The 23,493-nt window shown below is 43.9% G+C and overlaps 1 protein-coding gene across 1 annotated transcript in view; it reads right to left on the bottom strand.

The window, feature by feature from the left end:
* Hpf1 (Histone PARylation factor 1) overlaps window positions 1–18,064 on the bottom strand; it is a 43,783-nt gene extending 25,719 nt beyond the window's left edge. Inside the window, exons 1-4 of the mRNA XM_084587909.1 lie at window positions 17,800–18,064; window positions 17,698–17,734; window positions 17,375–17,599; window positions 16,881–17,070 (exon numbers count right to left, since the gene is read on the bottom strand). Of these exons, the coding sequence (XP_084444035.1) occupies window positions 16,881–17,070; window positions 17,375–17,599; window positions 17,698–17,734; window positions 17,800–17,919 (572 nt within the window). The 5' untranslated portion in view covers window positions 17,920–18,064. The remainder of the gene's footprint in view (window positions 1–16,880; window positions 17,071–17,374; window positions 17,600–17,697; window positions 17,735–17,799) is intronic.
* Window positions 18,065–23,493: the final 5,429 nt, after the last annotated feature.

Genomic DNA, 23,493 nt, shown 5'->3' with positions numbered 1-23,493 from the left:
AAAAGATCCCGAAAGAGGGGAACCGAGAGATTTCGGAGTGCAGCGGAAGCGCCACAACGAGAGGCCGCAGTTGGAAAAGCAGCAACATGTGGTTGTAATAAATTCTGTTGAACGTGAACAGAGAGGCCGATAAATGCGTAAGAAAGAATGACAGGAAGAAAGACAAGCACCTAACGTGGTGGCGAGAAGCATAATGCGTGTTCCATGAAGCCGTTAACGCTTTTCTGTCACAGTTAAGACACGCTCACGAAGTAGAGCAACAAAAGAAAGGTGATAAGCATGCAACCGGCACCGGACGTTCCGTCTTGGACGCGCTTCCCTCTCATGCTCCTGGTTTTCGTCACTGTTGCGCTGCCAAACTGCCACATTTTGCACCCCAGGCGGTCCGCATGTCGACTTCGCTTTGAGTCAACGATGCGGCTTTGACAAAGTCTGAGCTCTTAGTAGTTAGCTAGCTGTCGTTCTAAACTGTACTCCAGCTTGTAGTGTCTGTTTCATGGGAACACATACAAATGGCACCAGGAAGGGGCTGTTCGGTAGCCCTCTGCATAGCAGCCTGCCAACTCGACTCCCTCTTCCTTACAGAAACAGTACAAGGCAAAAAATAGAGAATCAGAAGAACGGAAAAGCAGGGAGGTTAACTAAGCAAAAAGAGTGCAAAGAATCGGGAGCCTGAAACCCCCAGCTTTAGTCCGACTTTTGGCACGAAGCGGGAAATCTGTGAATACAAGCTGCAAAAGCCGTCTCAGTCAATTGAAGCTGTGAGGTACTGGGCCCAAGTTAAACTAGGCCTCAGCCTCGCCAGGTCGATGGTAGCATCGATACTACAGGACTCCGATAAATGGCTCAACTTTGGCACCGCAGCGTCAGCCACAGTCTGACAGCGCCCAGCGCAGATCGAAGAAATGGAGTCAGCTCTGTTAATGTAGTTCGGGAATGTGCACGCGAATGTGCTGTCGTGAGCGGCGAAATGCTTCAAGAGAAGGCTTGCTGCCTCGGCAACATTATGGGTACGTACTGTTCCTTTTTCTCCGTCTTGATAGGTTTTAGCTGTGATGACTAATGGAATGTTTTGTTCAGTAAAACAGGGTGATTATTACTGCGAAAAATTATTCTACGCTCTGTCTAGGCGTGAAAGACTTCAGCTATTCAAGAGGATGGCTGATAAGGTTTAAGAACAGACATGGCATTTCGAGTCAACGGATTCGTGGAGAAGAGGGGTAGCATCGACAGCTCGACTGTTTCTTCGTCTCAGGAGAATTTCAAGCAGCTACTTAGCGGTTATCTCCTAGATGATATCAATATCCCGTATCAATATCTACAACTTTGACAAAACCGGCTTTTTCTATAAGCTCAGTCCCTCTGCAACTTTTGCTCGCGGCCCTGCAACAGGAAAAAAACGCAATAAGAAGCGAATTACGGTAGGCCTCATGTGCAATGCGAGTGGGATGGACAAGGTGAAGCCAATCGTAGTAAACAAATCAAAAATATCCCGATGCTTTGGAAAAACATTCTCCCCATCTATATACTGTACATATGAAGCAAATAGAAAATCATGGATGACTTCAAATATTTTTAGAGGGTTCCTGCAAAAATTTGACCAAGAACTAAAGCTAAGCGGTCGCAAAAAGGTTCTTCTCGTTGATAATGCTGGCTGCCACACTATCTCCCCTGAAGAGTTCAAAAATACCAACCTCATTTTTCTTCCGCCAAACATGACTGCTAAGATGCAGCCACATGATGCCGGCATAATTAGGGCAACAAAAGCACACTACTGAGCTGCCTTGGTCCGACACTACCTTCATTGTGCCGAGACGCAGGAGCTGCAGATAGTAGATCTCCACTCGTGCTTGAGGCAGCTTAAGCTTGTGTGGGATGCCGTAAGTGTAACAACCATCACTAACTACTGGCGCTACACTGGTATTTTACCGCATCAGGGGTCGGACCAAGAAAGTTGTAGTTCGGACAATGACATTCCCCTGGCAAGTCTTCAAGAACCCCTAAAAGAGGCAGGTGCACCTGACCCAGAGAGCGCCGCAGAACAACTCCTCGCCGCGGATGACGAAGCAGACGTGGAGAAGCAGCTCAGTGACAAGGTCATTTTGGAAGTGGCAGCGAGTACAGAATTGGACGCCGATTCATCGGACAGTGAGGAGTTAGTGCTCGAGAGTCCGATCAACACAAAGCCTACCATCACGCGTGTCATGGTACGCGAGTCCCTTCAGACGGCACTACAATTTTTCGAGGACAACGATGACAAGGATAATGCACTCAAAATTGCCGGTGTTCTGTCCAGTTTTGAGTTCAGTGCACACTATTATGTACAAAAGCAGAAGTCATTAATTACAATTTTTTTTTCTCAATAACATCCTTTTCCTTTTTATTCATGACTTATTATGAATGCCTCACTTTATGGACAGTTTTGGTCAGAAACCAAAGTGTTCCTATTAACGGGCACGACTGTACTGCCAGCTTACAAACGACATCGTCATGTTTTGAGGATACTTCACAGAGCGGGCCGTAAACAGTGCATGATCGGCATGGTTTCAGCGTACTGGAAGAGTGTTGTGTTTTAATGACGCATAAGCAGCTCAGGCTATCATGCGCCAAGCACAAGAGTACTGGAAGAAGCACATGGATGGAAGCAAGGGAAATATGCGTAGGCGTGAGCTAGAACGCGTCACGCCATCCCCAAATAAAACTAAAAGACTACTGATGTGACAAGCAGCATTCGAAATGGCACAACTGGCCAATGCATGCACCAGATTGCAGCCGCAGCACTGCACTTTGGAAGTGGAAGGCTCCAATCATCGTCGTGCCTGCTATTACACGCATGAGTACTGTGCATGTCCCAGTCCGAATTAACGAGGGTCAAATTACCAAGATTTTAAAAACCTTGTATAAGGTTAAAGCGGTCGCTGCGAAGGGACTGCAGGAATGCATGCATACATGCCTTGCCCATTCAGCGATACTCCCAAGACGTACTCCACAGGTGCCGCGTAATCGTGGTGCAGTGACCGGAAACGATCACAGTGCTGGCACTCGTTTGCCTTCTTCGCCGTTCATCGCCACTCGTTGATTGCGCCATGCCCCAACATTATGATGTGCCACCACACTGGCTCTCGATGCCATCAAAGCATCACTTTCTTGCCATCTACCGTTACCACACATGTTGATTCCATGGAAGATAAGCCAGTTAACTGATGTGAGAGTTGTGCTGCAGCCAGTGAGCACCGTCTGGTATTCGTGATGACTGGCCACCAGTTCAGACATGAAAAATTCTCTAATTTTCTAATCTTCACAATGATCAAACACTAAAATAAGTGCGGCGCAAATGGAATAGCAATAGCTACCGCAAACCATTTCGAATGTTCACTCCCCTGAAAGCCGCAACATAAGGGGAAAAATCGTGCTGCACTGGCATGGCCTTTTTCGTGCTAGCCAGTGCAAATTTGGTCAATTTAATGCTCTTGGCACAGCATAGTACAGGAGACTGTATTTTTATCAAAATGGTGCAATTGGTGCAGCTGTCCCACGCCTGTGAGACCAACTGTAGCCTTTGAAACAATTTAAGAGCCTTCAAAAGTACTTGACGACAACACTGAGTCAGCTTAAACTGATAAAAGCGTTTAACAGAGCACTTAAGGCTCTGTCCTGCTCCCAACAGCTTTAAGAAGCTCTGACCAGCTGCTACGTGCTCCATTTATAGACCATCCTTCTTTTCTAAGGTTACAATAAACCTTGTGCCGTTTACTTGATGCACCTGTCGCAGCATGTGGCAGCCATCAAATGAACACACCTGCCCCGTAAAACCTCAATGGGTGCTCTGAACCAGCTCAACCTGTGGACAGCATACCACAACTCCCAGGATGCATCGTGGTAAAACCTCAATGGGTGCTCTGAACCAGCTCAACCTGTGGACAGCGTACCACAACTCCCAGGATGCATCGTGGCAGCAGTGGTGCAATGTAACTGCTGGTGAAATTGATCTTTAAAGGTCATGCAGGCCATTTTATAGAGCATGTGGAGAGGGCCAGTGCATATATTGTATTGTATTGGGTTTAATGGCGTATAAGCGGCTCAGGCTATCATGCGCCAGGCACAAGGTTGTATCTTGAGTTTTGTGTTTCAAAATCACTTCTATGAAACATTCTTGACGATGACATATCCATTCCACCAAAATCGGCTTCACCAACTGCAGTTTGTTATTTACCTCACTACACCATGAAGACTGACATTCTTCCTGCAGTTTACAGCGCACTAGCACCATGCAGTCTCTGCATAGAATATTTATGCTCTTGATCTGTTTGTCATGGGCTTGAGCAGCACAAACATCTGCTCTCTCACTGCCTCCAACATAACTCGGGACCCAACAAAATGTTATGTCCTTGAGCAGAGGCTGTATTATGAATGATATCTCCAAGTAGTAGAGCAACTGCATTTTTGTGGTGAAGAACTGTCAAGGCACTTAGAGAGTCTGTGTAAATAATACTGTTTGTGATGTTCCTATTGGCTATTTTTCTTACTGCCATAGCAAGTGCGTAACACCCGGCGGTAAAAATGCTCGTACACTGAGGAAGTCTTACTGTTTTTTCTCATTTTCCTTGCACTACTGCACTTCCAACATGCTTGATTGATTGTCTTGGAGCCATCTGTATAAAACTGCGTGCAATTTGAATACTTTTCTTTAAGAGCTAAGAATTCTTGTAAAATATGTTCATGTGGTGTTTTCTCTTTACAAAACTAAGTTAATGTGAAATCACAAACAAAGGGGGGGGGGGGGGGCTGTATCATGGTGGTAAAGGATCGTGCCTTGATTCAATATCATGGAGGGACTTCAGTATTCCTAGTTCTTGGTATTTATCCTCGAACCGGAGTAGTAAGGGTTTGATTAACTGGGGTCTATTGTTGAACAACACTCTGGAGCCGCACTTTGTAACAAGAGGGTAGCATACATATATGTTTTGGCAACGAACTTATTTTGAGAAGATATGAAAATGTAAGCATGGTTCTTCTGTATTTGAGGGAGAGTCTGTTAGAGACTGTTTATGGGAGAGGTTCTATATGCACCTGATGCGAGATGCAAACCGAGATTGTGCACAGGGCCCAGTCGTTCTAGGTATGATGCTCTTGCAGACCCATACACTACACAACCATAATCCAAACAAGACAGTACAACAAAGTGATAAATGCGCAAAAGGCATGCTCTATCAGACCCCCAGTGTTTTCTTGAAAGAACCTTGAGTGTATTTAGGGATTTGGTAGCTTTCTTTTTAAGAGTACAGTCGTGCCCAGTTAATATGGACACCTTGGTTTCCTACCAAAACTGTCCATAAAGCGAGTCATCCATAATAACGAGTCATGAATAAAAACAAAAGGGATTTTATTGAGAAAAAAGAATTGTAATTAATGACTGCTTTTGTACATAACGGTGTGCACTGGACTGAAAATTTCACAGAACACCGGCAATTTTGAGTGCATTATCCTTGTCATTCTTGTCTTTGAAAAATTGTAGTGCAGTCTGAAGCGACTCGAGTACCATGACACCCGTGATGGTGGGCTTTGTCTTGGTCAAACTTTCGAACACAAACTCCTCACTGGCCGATCAATCAGCGTCCGATTCTCTACTCACCGCCACTTCCAAAATGGCTTCGTCGATGAGCAAAGTAGCTGCTAAGTAGCTGCTTGAGATTCTCCTGAGGTGAGGAGGAAACAGCTGAGCTGTCGATACTACTCCCTCACGGCTTGGATTGACTGAGATGGCTTCTGCCGCTTGTATTCACAGATTTCTTCACGCTAACGTGCAGCTCTGTTCTTTTGCATTAACTCCCACCATGCCAAAAGCCAGACTCAAGTTGAGGATTATAGGCTCCTGATGCTTTGCACTTTTTTGCCTAGTTAACCTTTCTGCCTTTCCGTTCTTCTGATTCTTTCTTTTTTATCTTGTACTGTTTCCGTAAGGAAGCAAGGGAGTCAAGTTGGCAAGCTGCTATGCAGAGGGCTATCGAACATCCCATTTTCTTGGCGCCGTTTCCATGTGTTCCTAAAAAACAAACACTGCAAGCTGACGTACAGTTTATAACGACGGCTAGCCGACTACGAATAGCTTAGACCTTGTCAAGGCCACATTATTGACTCAAAGCGAAGCCACATGCGGACCGCCTGGTGTGTGGCAGTTCGGCAACGCAACAGGGACGAAAACCAGGAGCATGAGAGGGAAGCGCATCCAGGACGGGACGCCCGGTCACGGTTGCGTGTTCGTACGTCGCCTTTTTTTTTGTCGCTCTACTTTGTGAGTGTGTCTTAACTCTCACCGAAAAGTGTTAACGGCTTCATGGAACACATATATTGCGCTTTGGGAAAGAAAACTTCAGTTCCCACTGCCACTGTAGGCACTTGTCTTTCTTCCTGTCATTTCTTTCTTACGCTTTTACCGGCCTCTCTGTTCACGTTCAGCAGAATTTATTGCAACTATATGTTGCTGTTTTCCAGACTTCGGCGGCACTTCCGCTACACCCAAAAATCTCCTGGTTCCCCCTTTCGGGGTCTTTCTTACATAGCTGAACCTCGGTTTGCTGTGGACGTCCCTCTGCGCTCTTGTGCCCCCCCCCCGCCTTCCCTAAAACAGCGCCATGGCCGCTTTGGTTCTCTCCAACCCCACAGGATTCGTTCAGGCATCCCGGCGTATCGGCTGTCGCGTAGGTTCGCGGGCGGCGCGCCCTTCTTTACCTTCTGTTCGGACTCCTCTGCTTTTTTTTTAAGCACTGTCATATTAACGAGACAAAAATATATGGGCCCAAGTGGGCTGTGTGCATTCTTCCCCTGTCCATTGTCCAAACAGCGAGTTTCCATATTCACGAGGCATAAATACATTGAAAAGGTTTCGTCCCCAGAAAAACTGTCCATAATTCGGGTCGTCCATATTAACGGGGCACAACTGTATTGATATGAGAGAAAAATGTTAGTTTTGTGTCAAAAGTTATCCCCAGGAATTTGTGCTCATCTTTAACTGGTAATTTGGTCTCGTTCAGGTGCAGAGTGGGGTCAGTTTGTATTCCACGTCTGAGTGAAAACATAACTGCCACTGTTTTCTGTGGAGAAAACTGAAATCAATTTTTGTCTGCCCACGTCACTAGTTTATTAATTGTTTGCTGCACTTGCCTCTCACATGTTACTACGTCAGAGGAAGTGCAAGCTATTTGAAGATCGTCAACGTAGACCGAGTACATAATAGATTTTGGTATTACTTTGGAAATGGAAATCATTTTTACTACAAACAGCGTGGTGCTTAAAATACATCCCTGTGGGACATCATTTTCTTGGGTAAAGGTTTTTGACAATGTAGTACCAAGACGCATCTGAAATGTACGTTTGGATAGAAAATAATTAAGAACTTTCAGCATTCGGCCACAGATCTTTAAGTCTACTAGGTCGTGTAGGATCCCGAACCTTCAGGTTGTGTCGTACGCTTTGTCTAGGTCAAAGAAAACGGTGAGGCAGTGTTGCTTGTGCATAAAGGCCTCTCTGACTATGTTTTCGAGGCGAACCGGATGGTCTGTTGTTGAACATGTTTTTCTAAAACCGCACTGATTGATGTCCAAAAGTTCATGAGATTCAAGAGTAAACATTATTCTGATATTAAGAACGCTTTCAAAAGATTTGGCTAGACAACTGGTGAAGGCAATAGGCCTATAACTGCTTGGGGATGTCGGTGGATTTCCTGGTTTTAGGAATGGTACAATTATCACCTTCTTCCAAGCCTCTGGGAGTATTCCGCTATTCCATATTTTGTTAAAAAATTTCAAAAGTGCTCCTTTTGAACATTCGGATAGACTGGCGAACATTTTATAATGTATTCGGTCAGGACCGGGTGCGTATTTTTTTACCTGCAGATAAAACTTTTTAATTCCTGGATTGTAATTAGACTATTGTACACGTTTTGGCTTCCACTTGTTGGAAGTCTTTGTTTCTCAGTTGTTTTTTTGTGCTTTAAGAAAGGTTGAGTGTAGTGTGAGGAACTTGAAATTGTAGAGAAATGTTTCCCCAATATATTAGCTTGCTTCTCCATACTGGTTTGTACACCTGGGGCTGTCAGTAGGGGAAGAGTGAAGGGAGAGTAGGTGCCATTTAGCTTATGTACCAGCCCCCCCCCCCCCCATTTTTTTGGATGTGACTGAACTATTTATTCAGGATATGTAATTTTGCCAGGATGTTTTTTCAGAGCTACGACGGATATGGTTTTAGCTATGGCCTTTTTAAAAAGTATTTGATTCTCGTATGTTGGGTATCTATGAAAAACGCCCCATGCCTTATTTTCTTCTTTCTCTGCTGCCCTGCATTCTTGTGTGTACTAATATTTGTTATTTTTTCTAACCAGTCTCAAACTCTGCGGAATGGCAAGATGAGCGGCAGCGAGAATACGGGATGTAATCATATCATTGAGTTCATCCACACTGAGGCTATCTTCACTGAAAATATTTCCTCCAAATGAGCTTCTGATTTAAACAATGACTAGTCAACCAGGTGCAATTTCCAATGGCGTGGTTTAGTAGAGATGATTGCTGGGGAGCATAAAAGGCTAATAACCACAGGCAGGTGATCACTCCCCATAAGGGCTGTCTAGAACATCGCTAAAAATGGAGGTATGAACAGAATGATAAATCTAAGCAGCTCATTTTTCTAGAGCTTGGCGAGCAGTATGTTTTCTTTCCAGTGTTTAGAAGGCAGATTTTGTTATATAAAATAAAATCTTCAAAAATACCTCTAGTCTCGGTTAGTTCACTTCCCCAAAATGATGAGTTGGTATTAAAATCACCGACTATGAGATATGGCTCTGGAAGCTGTCGCAGAAGTTCTTCCAAGTCACTAAGGGTTATGGTTAAATGTGGTGGCAGATACAAAGAGCATATTGTTAATGTTTTAAATGGACGACGGTAACAACCACGGCTTCGAATTTTGTTTTTAGGCTGATTTCGCTAGATGCAACATCACTCCTGACTACAATAGCAACGCCTCCAGAGAGCCTACCTGACTGCTCCGGTCGCACCAAAAGACTTTATAGTTTTCATAACACCTTTTTGTTGGGATCCTAAGTTTGTCTCCTGTATACATAATGATACTGGGGAAAATGAGCCTATAAGGTCTTTTACGTCACTGTAGTTTTTAAGGAATCCATGACAGTTCCAATGAATGAGAAACGCCATGTTTAACAAGTTATGGTGATTTGATTAAAAACTTAACATTCCTGTAAAAATTAGACTTTACGCTGATGACTGTGTTATTTATACAGAAGTGAGAAATGTGTCTGATCAACAACTACTTAATAGTGCGTTACAAACAGTTTTCGCATGGTGTGAAGCATGGCAAATGTCCATTAACTCTGAAAAAACTGTACTAATGAGAATCACTCACAAAAAGAAAGTCTTACCCTTAGATTATTGTATAAACGGCATGACACTAACTGAAGTGGCAGAATATAAATATCTAGGGCTCTGGGTCAGTAACAATCTTAGTTGGAATAAACATGTTGATCTCATAACGTGTAACGCTTTCCGTAAACTCTTTTTCTTGAGACGGGCATTGCGGTTGTCTACCCCATCTGTACGCCTGCTTGCTTACAAATCTATTGTTTTGCCTACCTTAGATTATGCTTCAATCATTTGGGATCCATTCACGCAAACTAACATGAATAAATTAGAGAAAGTTCAAAAGAGGGCGGCACGATATATATATAATAATTACCGGCGTACATCAGTAACACACCTTTTAATTCAAGCTGGCCTTCCGACAATAACTGAGCGAAATCGTTGTGCACGACTTAAATTTCTGTACCAATTAATTAAAGGACACTACAGATCAGAACTCACCGATTTGCTTGTTTTTTCGTCCGGATACGCAACCCGAAAACGACACCAGCTAACTTTAACTCCTTTTCGCGTTTGAAATAACTGCTTTAAATACTCATTCCTTCCACGAACTATTTCCGATTGGAATAACCTCACTAACAATGAAGTGCTGCAGCCATCACTGACGTTGTTCTCGCAACATATAACCTAGTTTCTTTTTATTGCTTTTGTTATTTCACTGCTATGTTGTATATGTTTGGTTTTATTATTAATTGTTCAGAAGAGCTTCAACTAGCACTGTAAATATTGTTTATTTTTTGCCTGTTTTGTTAAACTACATAGTTTGTATTCCCACCCTGCTAAAATCCCAACACTGGGATTGCAGTATCAATAAATAAATAAATAAATAAAACTTAGGTTCGTGGTTTGTCTGGTCCAGTTATTATGTTTTTCAATCATTTTTTTTCGTTCGAGAGAGCTATTCAACCTCTGCAGCAGTGGCGGAGGAGGGGTTGCATCCATTGCCTGCTCAGAGGCAATGGAGGTCCACGAATGAGACGCGGATGTGTGGGTTTCTGGCTTCTCTTGTTGGGGGAAGCCGTGGGGGCTGCCGCCCGAGAGGCTGGCGGGCCCTGTTTCTATGATAGCAGGACAGCTCCTGCTGTTTCAGCCTGGGGTGGGGATGGTCCTGCCCAAGGCTGTCCCTGTGCAGAGGCTAGGTCCTGTTGTGGTGTGCCGCCCCTAGGCTCCACAACATTGGAGGGTCGAATGTCTACTCTGAAATAGCCTACTTCTATGGAGTCAGGGAGCTTGCTGGAGTTGAAGGTTAGGACTATGTGCTTTGTCAGCACATCTTGGTTGTCTTTTCTGATTTTGATCCCGTGCACTCTGATTACATTTTGTTTGGGAGGGCCTTCTAAGTAGTTCCTCAGTAAGAGACAGCAAGTCCTATGAGATCACACCTTGAACAGCGTTCAGCGATTTGTGGGCAGTATGTCCCCAAATGTGACAAGCTTACGAATATTTGTGTACTGGTCTCTGCTTTGGAGTTCGAGCAGGAGATCCCCGCTGGCTAGTTTGCTTACTTTGTATCTAGGGCCTAGGATGTTTGTTAGGGACTTTGAAAGGTGAAATTATACGGGCATGTTTTCCAGTGTTTTCATTAAGATGACATGGTACTTGGGGAAGATTTCTGGTTTCGGGGTAGAAAATTCAGCTGCTACATCAATCCCCCTTTTTTTAAGGCGATCATTTGGTTTTGCAGGGAATGCCATAAAAAAGTATGCTGTATGGCCACGGTGCCAGCCGCCCACCACGGAGTCCAACAAGGGAACGGGACAGGAAGTTGCGAACAAGTCCTGCCTCCGCCAGCTGTACACCATAACTATAACCTAATATGGGGCAACACAGGGTAGTTACTCCACACAAGGTTAACCCTTGCCACCGGGAAGTAAAGAAAAACCAGAAGAGAGTAGAGGACAGGAGAGTTTTAGCAAAGAAGCAACGAAGATAGGAAAGTGAAAGATGGAGGGAAGGACAGGAAGAGGCGACTACCGATTTCCCCCAGGTGGGTCAGCCCGGAGGTGCCGTCTATGGGAAGCGTGGGCCAAAGTGGTGTGTTGCCTCCACCGAGGGGCCTTAAAGGTCCAAACACTCGGCATCGGCTCAACCACCAGGATCCCCTTTTCTCCAGACACGGCAATGCCACGCACGGCTAAGCGTGAGTGCTCGGGGTACGTGTTGTCGTACAGTACAAGCATGTGCTTTAACAGATGCCCCTGCAGGGGGACCAGCGCATGTGGCAAAGAGTTCAGCGTAGTGGGATGCACACCAGAACGAGAAAAGCAAGCTACGCAGAGAAGCGAGCTTTTTCCGAGGCCAGAAGATATATACCACCTTATGACTGGTTTGTGACGTGAGAGGTGGGCGCAGGCATTTGATGCATCAGATCGATTTGCATGATGATGACATCTAGTGTGTATAATGGGGCTGAGATGGCACTGTTCTGGTGAGAATAATTTAAGACAACTGTAACATAAGATTAAATATGCCACAAATACTGATGGCAGGGATGTACAGTCATGCACAAAAGTGGAGAGACTATGGAGAGACCAGACCAGGCTCCCATGCTGATACATTGATTGTACAAGTGCAGCATAAACTGGAACGAGTAAATTCTGCTTCCCTTCTTTGGAATTCGATATGTATGTCTGCATGCACGCACAAAGTATACCTAAGCTTTGTGCTTGAAAAAGGGCCAACTGCGGAATCAACGCCAGGTGAACTAATTGTAACGTGCAGCAACTAAACGTCAAAGGCTATCAAGTCAAGTGAGCAGAAGCTCAAAACTTTCCCAAGGATGCCCAATTAACACAGACAGGCTGAGCTCTCCTGTGTTGTCATTGCTCTTTACTCTGCTCACTCAATGTCACAGTTGTTTGATGACGTCATGTTGTTTGTCTGTGTACACGTTTTCGTCACAGAGATGTCACTGCTGATGGGTTTTCAAAAACGGATTCTTTGCCTGGCTAATGCATATTTAACCCTTTGACTGTCGAATATTCCGAGAAAAATTCAGCCCTAGTGGCAAATTTTTTTCAAGCACTACGCGTTTAGAGCAGTACTCATACAGCAAAAAAGCCGCGGGACGAAATATGGCCGCAGTACCCTTACGGCAAAAACAGTCAAAGGGTTAAAACCAAATTAAAATATTTTCACGGCAACGAGAGAGGTTAGGATTGCTCGGGCAGCATTTCTGTATAACCAGGAAAGCAATTGTACTCTTCCTGACGCTTCAACTATTGACACCTATACTCCTTTAATGTTTAAAAAACAAGCGCCCTAGCCCAGTGAAACCAACAGAGGGCTGTTGAGAGCCGTGTGAACTAGACCACACTATCTTGCTCAATGTTTTTACAAGGCTTATTAAGTAGAAAGGAATAATAAGATATATTTTCATTTCTGGCCAAGGAATTCAGTATGACTTCATAAGTTTTAGATTGTCTCAAAAAACAGCAGACTCAAATGTTTGCATCACATTACCATCAACCCAAAGTACTTTGTGCCATTTTTTACTTAAATAACTTGCATAATAAAAAAGCTTTCATGTGACAGCGGTGCTACATAAGCATCCCAAAATGAGCCTCAGGAAACAATATCTGAACTTCTCTACAACGTTCTCCTAAATGGTCCTTTGTGTGTGCATTTTAAGAGCAATACACACTAGCAGCTGCTTACATGATGAATTTCTTTTAAGGCTGGTAAATAAAGCTGCATAAATGGTACCCCAATGCAAAGACTGTGGCCAGCAGTTCTTCAAGATGACCTACAGTTTCTGAATTGACAATCTGATTCTCAAGCCAAATGTAAAATGTTAGCTAATTATTACCTCCTCATTAATTTTGTAGAACGAAAAAGAAGATACTGTGGACTCGGCAATGCAACCCTCGACAGCCCTCAATTGTAGCTCACAATTGATTTCACTGGGCTAGGACACTCCAACTTTCTTAAATGGTTGGCCACATTTAGCCGGGGCACCTGGAGCCCTATTCTCAACATGCAAGGCTGTCGTTTGGTGCTATATTGGTTATTGGAATAGTCACACGTTTCAAGTTTGTGGTGAGAAATTGTGAGCTGTCGAAATGGCTTTTTGCGATGACAGAAAAAGAAGCGACCTTGAAAACGGGTCTTTAGCAGAACCATTCATGCTGCCTGGAAGGCAAATAGAAATAATTGTGGAGGTAAAAAAGTATAAATGGTAGAGAGGAAAGCACTTGTTCTTGTATTATGAATGGGGTGAAATGCCCTGCTTACTGTCAAGAGGCAGTTCCTTAAGTCTAATTCGCTGACGTTGTGTAGTTGGAAATATGTCATGCATACACATCATACGGTGATGTCAGAATGACGCTTCATTACATAAAGGATGCGCTGCCATTGCAGCAAACAGCAGAATTTGGGCACCACATTTGGGACTACATTGAGGCCAGAGCATAAAAACATGGTGAATTTGACGTGGAGTAAAAGGCGGCTGTTAGTTCACCGCAGTTTGGTAGACAGTTATTCTGAGTGGTGAAATAGGCTGAGACACCTTATTTTAATTGCAGACAGCACTGAAATTATATCATAACGCTACTTTTCAGCTGTGCAACCATTCAGAGGATTAGTAATGAAGAAGCAAATTTACAGCTGCACAAGGACACGAGCTGTCCTTTCATTATGAACGCCTCACTCTCATAAAGAAATTATCGATTCGCGGTTGTTGCAAAGAGCAGCAATGGCGGTCTACTAACTCCACCTTGACTAGCTCAAATGGTTGAGCTGCTCGAGAAGAGGCACTTCAGAGAGCACCACGATGCTTTCAAATTCTCTGTCTACACCCTTCCCGAGTGCGGCAACCTGAAGAGTGATATGACATGGTGGCTGTGCAAGGAACTTCGCGGTGCGATGCAATGAACGACCATTAAGGCATGCCTTAAACATCGAACTCTATGTGTTCAAGCCAGCGGTCAGATGAGCGGTGTTTCACAGCGTGATCGCAGTGGTGAAGGCTGGGCTGCCATTTGTTTAAGTTCTAGCCTGTCAATACACGTTCTCCCTGAACCGATCGTTAACTGCGTGAGTAACAAGGGTGTGGCACTGTTGTCTGTCTGCCAAGATTTCTGTCCCAGTAGTACCGCTGCCAGGATACTCCTGCTGTCTTCATTCCTTCCTTCAAAATATACTGTGCTGCGGGCCACATCAGCCTTGAATATCTCTTGCCTTTTTCTTTCTTATTATATCCTTGTGCTTGCTTGTGGTTATCCAATCTTGTTCCTGGCTTTGTCGCTACAGACTGACTGCAAAAAGCGGGCACCAATTTTGTGTGTTGCCCCACTTCTCTTTGTGAAAGTCTTCTAGGCCTTGAAAGAATAGACGTCAATACAATAACATTTATATTATTTGTAGTGCCCTTAGGTTTAGCTGTTTTTGTTCTCTTTGAGCTCATTATTGGTGCCACTTAGTTGTATCTGAAAACACTATGTACACGACCATCTGAGATGCTTGGCTTCAAGACACAAGTGCAAGCATTGTGTTACAAGTGCTAGTTCAATTACTTGCGGTATGATGCAAACAAAGCAAGTGTCTTGTCTCACAGCAACTGTCTCACAGCAGTACTGCATTGCCCTCCATTCCACCTCTATGGTCCTTCCTTTCCCCAGTATAGAATAGAAGGTGAAGGCAATGTTCTGTTCGCCATCGTCACCTTTCCTGACATCCTGGCAATAAACCTGGCTTCATTATAAAGAACCACGTTGTACTGCACATTAACATGCACTGAAAGGAGCTGCCTGGTTCTATGGTAGATGTATAAGTGTTTTCATATAGCAATTGCTGGACTGTGCCTGACCCATGATGCTTTGTTGCATTTAACATTGACCTGCGCTTGTGTCACACGTGAAGGGTAGCTGCCTGGTTTTGCTAACACTATGCATTCACTTCAATGTTCACGAGATTAGGGCCTTTTCACGATGGAAAAAGGAAGCAAAATTACTGACAGCCTCTCTTATTTTATTAAAGTAATGTATGTGTCATGTACACAGTACATGTTTGCTTGCCACATGTGATGTGTTTCATGTAAATTTTTGCTCAGGTATACATGCAGTGCTATATGGTCATGCGCATTTTTTGCACAACTAAAATAATTACCTCACACCATGTCTTGAGGATACACTCTAAACACATGATGTTGTTGGCTTTTTGTTGTACTTGCTTTTTTAATACAGCCAGAAAAAAACTCTCCCGTTATTGCTTTCCATTGTATTGTTTTGACTCATGTGTTTTAATACCTGCATGCAAATGTCACTGATAAGTGAATGCGAGATGTCATGGGCGATAATGAGGAGCAATGCCATTTTCCGCTCCCATTGTGCATCAAGCCACTTCGAGTATCCCCTTGCCATATTTTCTCTTCAGCTGCAACGCTGCTCGCATGTCATAAACTCGCTCGGCTCTCTGTCCGTAGGTGCTCCAGAATGTCCGACAAGATGTATGCCATGGTACAATGAGACAGCAATGCCGCAGCAAAGTTCACTCACACTCAATGCAGCTAGAGGCGTTCGCATCGCGGAATGCACTGCAGTGGCTCGGTTCCTGAAAGATTGTCGTGTTTCATACTTGGTGCCAATATATAGCAGCAGAAAATGGTGCTTTTTTTTTCTATCATTCTTTTCTTCTTTATCATCAGAATGCGTAATCCAATTGTGTGCTTACGTAACCTGACTCCGCCCTGCTGCACATGTAACACATATGTCACAATTTGAGCAAAATGGCTAATTGTCGAGAACAGGGCCCTTGCTAGGTATGTTTGCCACAGTGTAGCCAATAATATATTGCATATACTCACGCAATACCCCTGCTTTATTTAAAAAAAAAAATTGACATCAGTTTGGGCAAAGGTTCATTACGTGAGGAAAGAGAGTTGACAAATTTTTTTAATAGCTGAAAGCTCATATACGTCTGTCATCTTCCGTCCATAAATCATCAGTGAAAGCACACGGTGAGCCGCTTACGAAGTCGGTTTTTTAGCATCGTTTGCTTCAAAAGATTGTTTTCTGCAATCATACGTGTTCCAAAGATTTTGTGGCAGGGGACAGCAGCCATCCCCATCACTGTGTGATGAACATACTGAATACCAAGATTCCGCAGCCAGCAACTGGGCGCACCGAGCAAGCCACTGCCGGTACCTGTCAAGGGCGCGCAGCGTCCTAGTACTCTGCCAAGTATGCCGTGTAAGTCATCCTCATCGCCATAATGTTATCTGTGCAGCATCTTGGTGTAGTGAATGACGGGGCTGGTGTCTAGGCACCCTACCTTGGCAATCTGCCAAGAGATGAGCTGTGGACAGCTAAGACGACGGTGCAAAACTAAGCGAGTTTTTCTTTTTAAAGTATAATCTCTAACAATTATGTGAGTGGGTCCACTGCGAGAGTAAACACACTAATCCAATGTAGCTATCTTTACAGAAACATAGGGGTGTTAAAAGTTTTAAGTGCTTACCTGAAGTAACCTATGTGATACATCGTTTCATCATCAGAGCTTAGAACCGTCTGCATTTCAGGTGGGTCATAGAAGTACCGCCAATGACAAAGGAAATCATCAGATGTCTTCACACTCTTGTTTTTTAGCTTCCCAGATAGAACATCAAATGGGCCAACTAGCCTCAAGCCAAGGAGGTCATGAAGAGCACCTGAAAGAGGAAAGAAGGGGGGAAGGAGGAGTTGTTTTGCAAAAAAAAGTGGTATGTGGTACAGGTTTTGTGTTCTTGATGCAAACATGACCAATCAATGATCAGGCTAAAAATGCATGGGCAACAATTTGGTTAACTTAAAATAAATTTGACGGTGGCATAACACAGGAGCCAATAATAAAATTTTGAGAGTGAGAATGCGTCCAAGAACATTAACTGCTCGTCTAATACAATGTTAGAAAATATGTAATTAAACAGCTGCGTGGGCTTATTAAACGCGTGCTTAGCATACTATACTCCGTACCTGATGGGTCATTTTCGCTCAAAGAGCTACAAAAGTCCCAGAAGTGATAAAAATCACCCGGCATCTCCACCAGAAACTTCTGCTTGATTGACTCCCGAACATCAAGAGAGTCTTCCAGCTCGTTTACGTCGTCTCCCTGCGCCTCCGTTTCAGCAGCTGGTTCATCCGGCTTTGCTTTTTTCGGTGATGTTACATTTGTCACATGCTGCTGTTGGTTAGCCTTCGCTGCATTGCGACAAGAAACGACCACTTCGATTACAAAAGCAACTTGACGAAATTTGAAAGGTTGGCAATAACACATCCAATAGTAAGTATACGTATACCGGCGCCTTTAGACGTGCCAGCGTCATTGGATAGTTCCTGCAAGCGAAATTCGACAAGTTATATTCATAAGACCTCCTTTTTTACGCATAACTTTTACGCACCTCTGACTCTGGGTGCTTGAAGTTTTTTAAATGGTCTACATTCTTACGATAGCACTCAGAGCCATATTTGCACGGTATTCGCTTGTCATCCTCTGCAGGCCGCTTTCGGTTTTCAGACATTTTGATTCACTTTTAATACGATCGTAAACTTAAAAACCAATCAAGAGCAATTCGATGAATCCAAACTAAACGCACACACGTGTGCGCTGCAACCACGGTGGCTGCAAGGCTGCACGACAAACACAGCCGCGAAAGCGCGCGCAAAACCGGCCAATTCTTCTGACTTTTGGCTAAACCTGACTAGTTTCAATTTGTTTTCTAGCGGTCGGGTGGCGACATTCCGTTATAATTCCGTTTCCCCATATGAGAGCAGACAGTATCATCATCGTAGCCATCGCCAAGACGTCACATTACGTCATTCCTGCGTTTTTGGTTGCTGCTGGTTGCCGTGGCAACAGATACGCTCCAAAATGAAATGGGAATATTGCGATTTGCACCGCAACGACACTGCGACTGAAATTTTTCGTGCGCGTCGCCTAGTTGTCACGCATGTTCGCCGAACAGCATGCTAGCAAGAGCACTACTGTGTCACGTGAGAAGCAATCACAAAAACGTTGCTAGAGATTTGAGAAGTGCGAGTTTTTACTTTGACAACATAAATTTTGTGCGGGAATGACCACTATAGTGTACGTCAGAAGCTTCCGATAATTCCTGCAACAAACATTGCTTTCACTCGTCTACAGCTCGTTATTCCGCTACGTACTTCGATTTTAATTAAGAGCATCATAAGAAACAGTTTGCTTCCCTTATGCCGCCATCGAGAGGGCAGCAGACTCCCGTGAGTTAGTCGGAATTGTGCATATTTAAATAAACTGTTTTGTGCGGCATCGTAAACAAATGTCCTAGCCGTGCTTCTGAGGATATACTAGGCGTTGCCGAGGACACTAAAATGAGCACAGTGGTATGTGTGCCGCGCAGTATACTGCTGCAATATTTCGGCATTGCTTTACCTTCGTATTTTATGTATTATCAATAGCTACTGGCCGGGGCAGCGCAACAATTCTGCTCGCGCTGGTTGGGGTGTCAAGGCATATTAATGAACAGCTTCGGTGCTACAGAAACAGTGGTCAGTGTCGACGCACGTTCGGTCGCTTTGTGTGTGCTCACAGCTAAGGACGGGTAGATAGAGTTCAAGGTCGCGACACTTTTATCGATTGCCGGTTTTTCTAATACGCATGAGAACGTTGTCGGTTTTAAACGTTATAGTTGCTTGCTTCTGCAACACTGCCAATGTTTTGCTACTGATAGTAAGAATAAGCAGAGACCGCGGTTCTCAATGCACGCAATTTATGTAGCCATTAATTATTACATGCCATAGCAGTAGTGTGTGATGTGGTTTGCTGCTGTTCATGCTATGAAACCAGCATGATTGACACATGCTCTCTCATTGCAGTATACTGAGGGCACTTTGGTGGCAGTACTTAACCATCCATTCCATTGCATTTGATTGCACCATGGGGGTGTGGAACGAATTGTATGAAAAGATTTGTCTGATAGTGTAGTGCTATCAGAAACTTATCATCTTGAGCATTCATATAAGCATGAATAGCCTTGCACTTCGTCGAATCTGTGGAATGCACGGAAATACCTTTTGTGCTGGCATATAGCCTGCAGTGCCACTCTGCAGATACCACCAGAGTGCAGCTCTGCTGGTCAGTCATACTGGTGTATGTGTATGGGTTGTTGGATAAAAAAAGAAATGCTGTTCAGTTCACAGCAGAAGCACACCTGCAGGGTGCCGCACTGACTTGCGCATTACTCGAAAGCGCTCCTAGGTACCAGCATAATGCAAGCATAAATACTCAGGCTTCCAACATTTGGAGACAACACAGTTGTGAAATGTACTCGGGAAAATAAGTAATGTAGTACACAGTGAATGACATCACCACTCGTGCTCAGTTTCGCTCTATGTTGCACTGCAAAGTAGTAGTTATCACAACAAACTAGATACAAGGAATCTTACTAGAAATTGTTGGCATGAGGATTGTTCTGTGCCCTAATCCTTGCATATTGGAAGCTTCGCATTACAAGTTTCTGTGATGTTATGTCCAAATATTTCATTGACACTGGTATCTTCCTTGTTTCACTACTGTGCAAGTTGTACAAGATTTTGTCTTATTTTGACTTCTAAAACAATTGCAGATGGTCCACAATCCTTGTTGAAAATCTAAGGTTTGGTTTGGTTAGGTTTGTGGGGTGTAACATCCCAAAGCAGCTCGGGCTATGAGAGACGCTGTAGTGGAGGACTCCGCAAATTGCGACCACGTGGGGTTCTTCAACGTGCACTGACATAGCACAGCACTTGAGCGCCTAGCTTTTTGCCTCGATCGAAAAGCCTAGGCTGGGATGTGATCCCGCATCCTTCGACACAGTAATCAAGTGCCCTAACCACTTCACCACCCCAACGGGGTAAAAATCTAAAGGTGCAGTCATTTCCTTCATACTGTTTCTATTGCAACATGTCACACAGCCTATTTTTTAAAGAGCACTCTTTCCCACATGGATGCCACTTCACAATGCCAAAGTAGGGCTAGGTTTCTGTGCTGAAGTATTGACAATTTCAGCTGTGGAGGTATGTTTTGAAGTGCCCTTGTAATAATGTAAGCTTCACAGATCAATTCTAGAGGCTGCCACTTTGCAGCCTCTACTGAGCCAGAGAAACACTAAGTTTGGCAACTCAAATTATACTGGTTGCATTGCTCTTGGAAGAAGGCAGCAGAGCAGGTAACAACACAAAACATAAGAAGCACACACAAACACAAGGACAACACTGCACTGACAACTATATTGACCAGAACCTGCACATCATCTCCCTTCACTTCACATCTGCAGCCAACTTCTTCCTTGTCTTTAACGTCCTGCTGGTTTGCGCAGAAATTATAATTCCTTCTTCAACAATAACACTGAAGGCATACTGAAACATTGGTCTCCCGAGTCACTGATTGCATATACTTCATAAATTTCTTCTGCTAACTTATCCTTCATCCTTTTCAGAACCTTAACATTGTGAAGGTCAGCTGGACATTTTTGGTCTGTACAAACAACGCAGTCTTTGCAGTGCACCGCGAGATTAGTGCCAGACTTGTCCGATATTGCCATAGCGTGCTCTCTAATCCTGTCATTGATACATCTTCCTGTCTGTCCAATATATTTCTTTCCACATTGCAAGGGAATCTGATAAACAATCCCCTGAATACACTTGATATATTTCTTTCCACATTGCAAGGGAACCTGATAAACAATCCCCTGAATACACTTGGAGTACCTAGTCCGGTGCGAAGTTTTGCATCCAGAGTTGAAGTCCTGGTTGCCCGCACACACATCCCTTTAGCTCTGGTGCCGTTGAAGTGAAGGGAGAAGATATGCGGGTTCTGGTCAATGTAGTTGTCGGTGCAGCGTTGTCCTTGTGTTTGTGTGTGCTTCTGTTTTGTGTTGTTACCTGCTCTGCTGCCTTCTTCCAAGAGATGTGTGACCAACTAGCTCAACGTTCAACTCTATTATGGTTGCATTGGTTCTGCCCATATAAAAACTGTACTTACAGGATCGAAAAAGCACAGGTTCAGTATGCTTGATACAGCGGGCAAAGCCTGATATGTGGCATTGTAAATGGCTGCCACATATTTAATATATTACACAAGTTTTGAAACACAAGTCACTAACATGGTAGGCATTGGCCGTGGCTTGTCGTTATAATTAAACTCACTGTATCCATCCCTAATGTTGCCTACGAAAGATGGATTAGCTGTAGTTGCCCAACCCACATACCCAGCTAGGTGAAATAGGATACCTTAAGAAACTTGGAATATTTCATGGAATGCTGCACACCTAGCGGCTGCCTGCATTTTTGTCTTTTCGACCCTGGCAGTTTCAAACTTAAGTATGACTTCGATAATGGAATTAGTATTGATGTGATGATCACCTACTTTCCAACAAAAATGGCAACTGGAACGAGAACGCCCGCTGTTCTGCAGAATACACAATGTGATGCATGGTGTGATCAAGGTCCTGAAGTAATGAGATCTTGTTGTGGACTATACAACGCAATGGTCTTTTTATAGACCATTCAGAATTCTGCTCCTCAGCACTGTCTAGTAGTTTAATCAACAGCATAGATAAGCAGTTGTTTGTTCCAGAGCCCCTACATTGATGGGTGCATATTCTCCTGCACAAGGGTTTTATAACCTATAAAAATGTCTACAACTGAAATACAGTTGTCACCATTACTGGCCATTCCTGTAAGCAAACTGAGGTGCACAGTGATGACCTAGTGGCTCAAGCATCTGCGTCACGTGCAGAGTTCCTCACAATAGTGGACTTTTTTTTTTTGGGGGGGGGGGGGGTGAAATGACTGTGGAAAGGGCCTCATACTGTCCCACTTTCAAATTTAAATCTGTATCATGCTATAAAGCCCATTTGCGGCCCTTTATATTAGCAAAGCAGTGGTCTAGGTGGGCCACAAGAAGAAAATGTTATTCGCACACCTTTGAGGCTAGGCTACATCACCTTTCACTTTCATATGGTGATTGTGGAGTCATCAGTTTGGTGGCATAATCTTGAATTGAGTGTCAAGGAAATTTTTAAATCCAATTTATGAGTTTTATTGCGAAAGCAGTGCTGCTCTAGGTTTCGAGCCTTCAACGTAGCTCGGCCGGTAGCCACGTCTTACCCACGTGACACTAGGGTGAGAGCTGGGCTACCAACTCAAGTGGTCGGCAGGAGCTGCCAACATGGGTCTCTCGTTTCACATGGGACTGTTATGTCAGAATCAGCCTGCTAGGACCCTGGCATTCACGTTATCCCTATAGGCCACTAAGGCACGTTCATACGGCTTGGTTAAAGCGGGGCTTTATATGTGGGCTGAGGAAGAAGAAAAAGAGAAGATGAACGCTCGGTCACCCGCAGCTAATGCTTTCGCTCAATATTTGGTTCAGCAGCGTTGAACCCTTGTAGTTTTTTTTTGTTTTGTTTTTTTTCTGCTGCTGGCGAAACATCATCATAGCCGGAAAGAGCCACAAATTAATTTCCAACTAAAAGCAAAATTTGGACGAAATTGTCTCTTGACGCTTTTTTCTGGAACAAATTTATCTCTGATACTGTGTTGAAGATAGCAAATTCTGGGGACACTTAAGCTCTTCCTTTAAGCATACGACTATATAGCGTCTGGAGCTCCCCTTACAGTTAATTTGCATACATGTAGTCCTCGCTTATTTACCAGTCTCTTGGTCTGTGCCTCTAATATATCACATTCTTATTAGCATACAGTACTAAACTATCACCTCATTCATCTACCAGATGTAGGCGACCATACAACATGTAAACCCCCCTTTAACCAAGCCATATGAGCGTGCCTGACTTGGCATCCAAGAACAGCGGAAGGTTGATTCTTATTCCACCTTCCCACCCTAAATGAGCAACCAGAGTTGACAGCTCCTACCATATTTCTGATAAGTGATCTTGTTAAGTTGCACTAACCATAGAATTATCGGTGCTCGGCCATGTCAGCTGCCAGCTAGTACAACCTGCTAGCACCATGACCGTAATTTTTTGTTCACAATGCCGTCGCAGGATTTTCTGGGTAATGAGGCCTTTAAAGCTATCACATGAAATGGTAAATGTTAGCATCTGCTGCATCAC

This window comes from Amblyomma maculatum, chromosome 1 (genome assembly GCF_055883805.1).
Source record: "Amblyomma maculatum isolate TAMU_Amacu chromosome 1, ASM5588380v1, whole genome shotgun sequence".
Classification (NCBI taxonomy): Eukaryota; Metazoa; Arthropoda; class Arachnida; order Ixodida; family Ixodidae; genus Amblyomma; species Amblyomma maculatum.
This window is presented reverse-complemented; position numbering and strand designations above follow the sequence as displayed.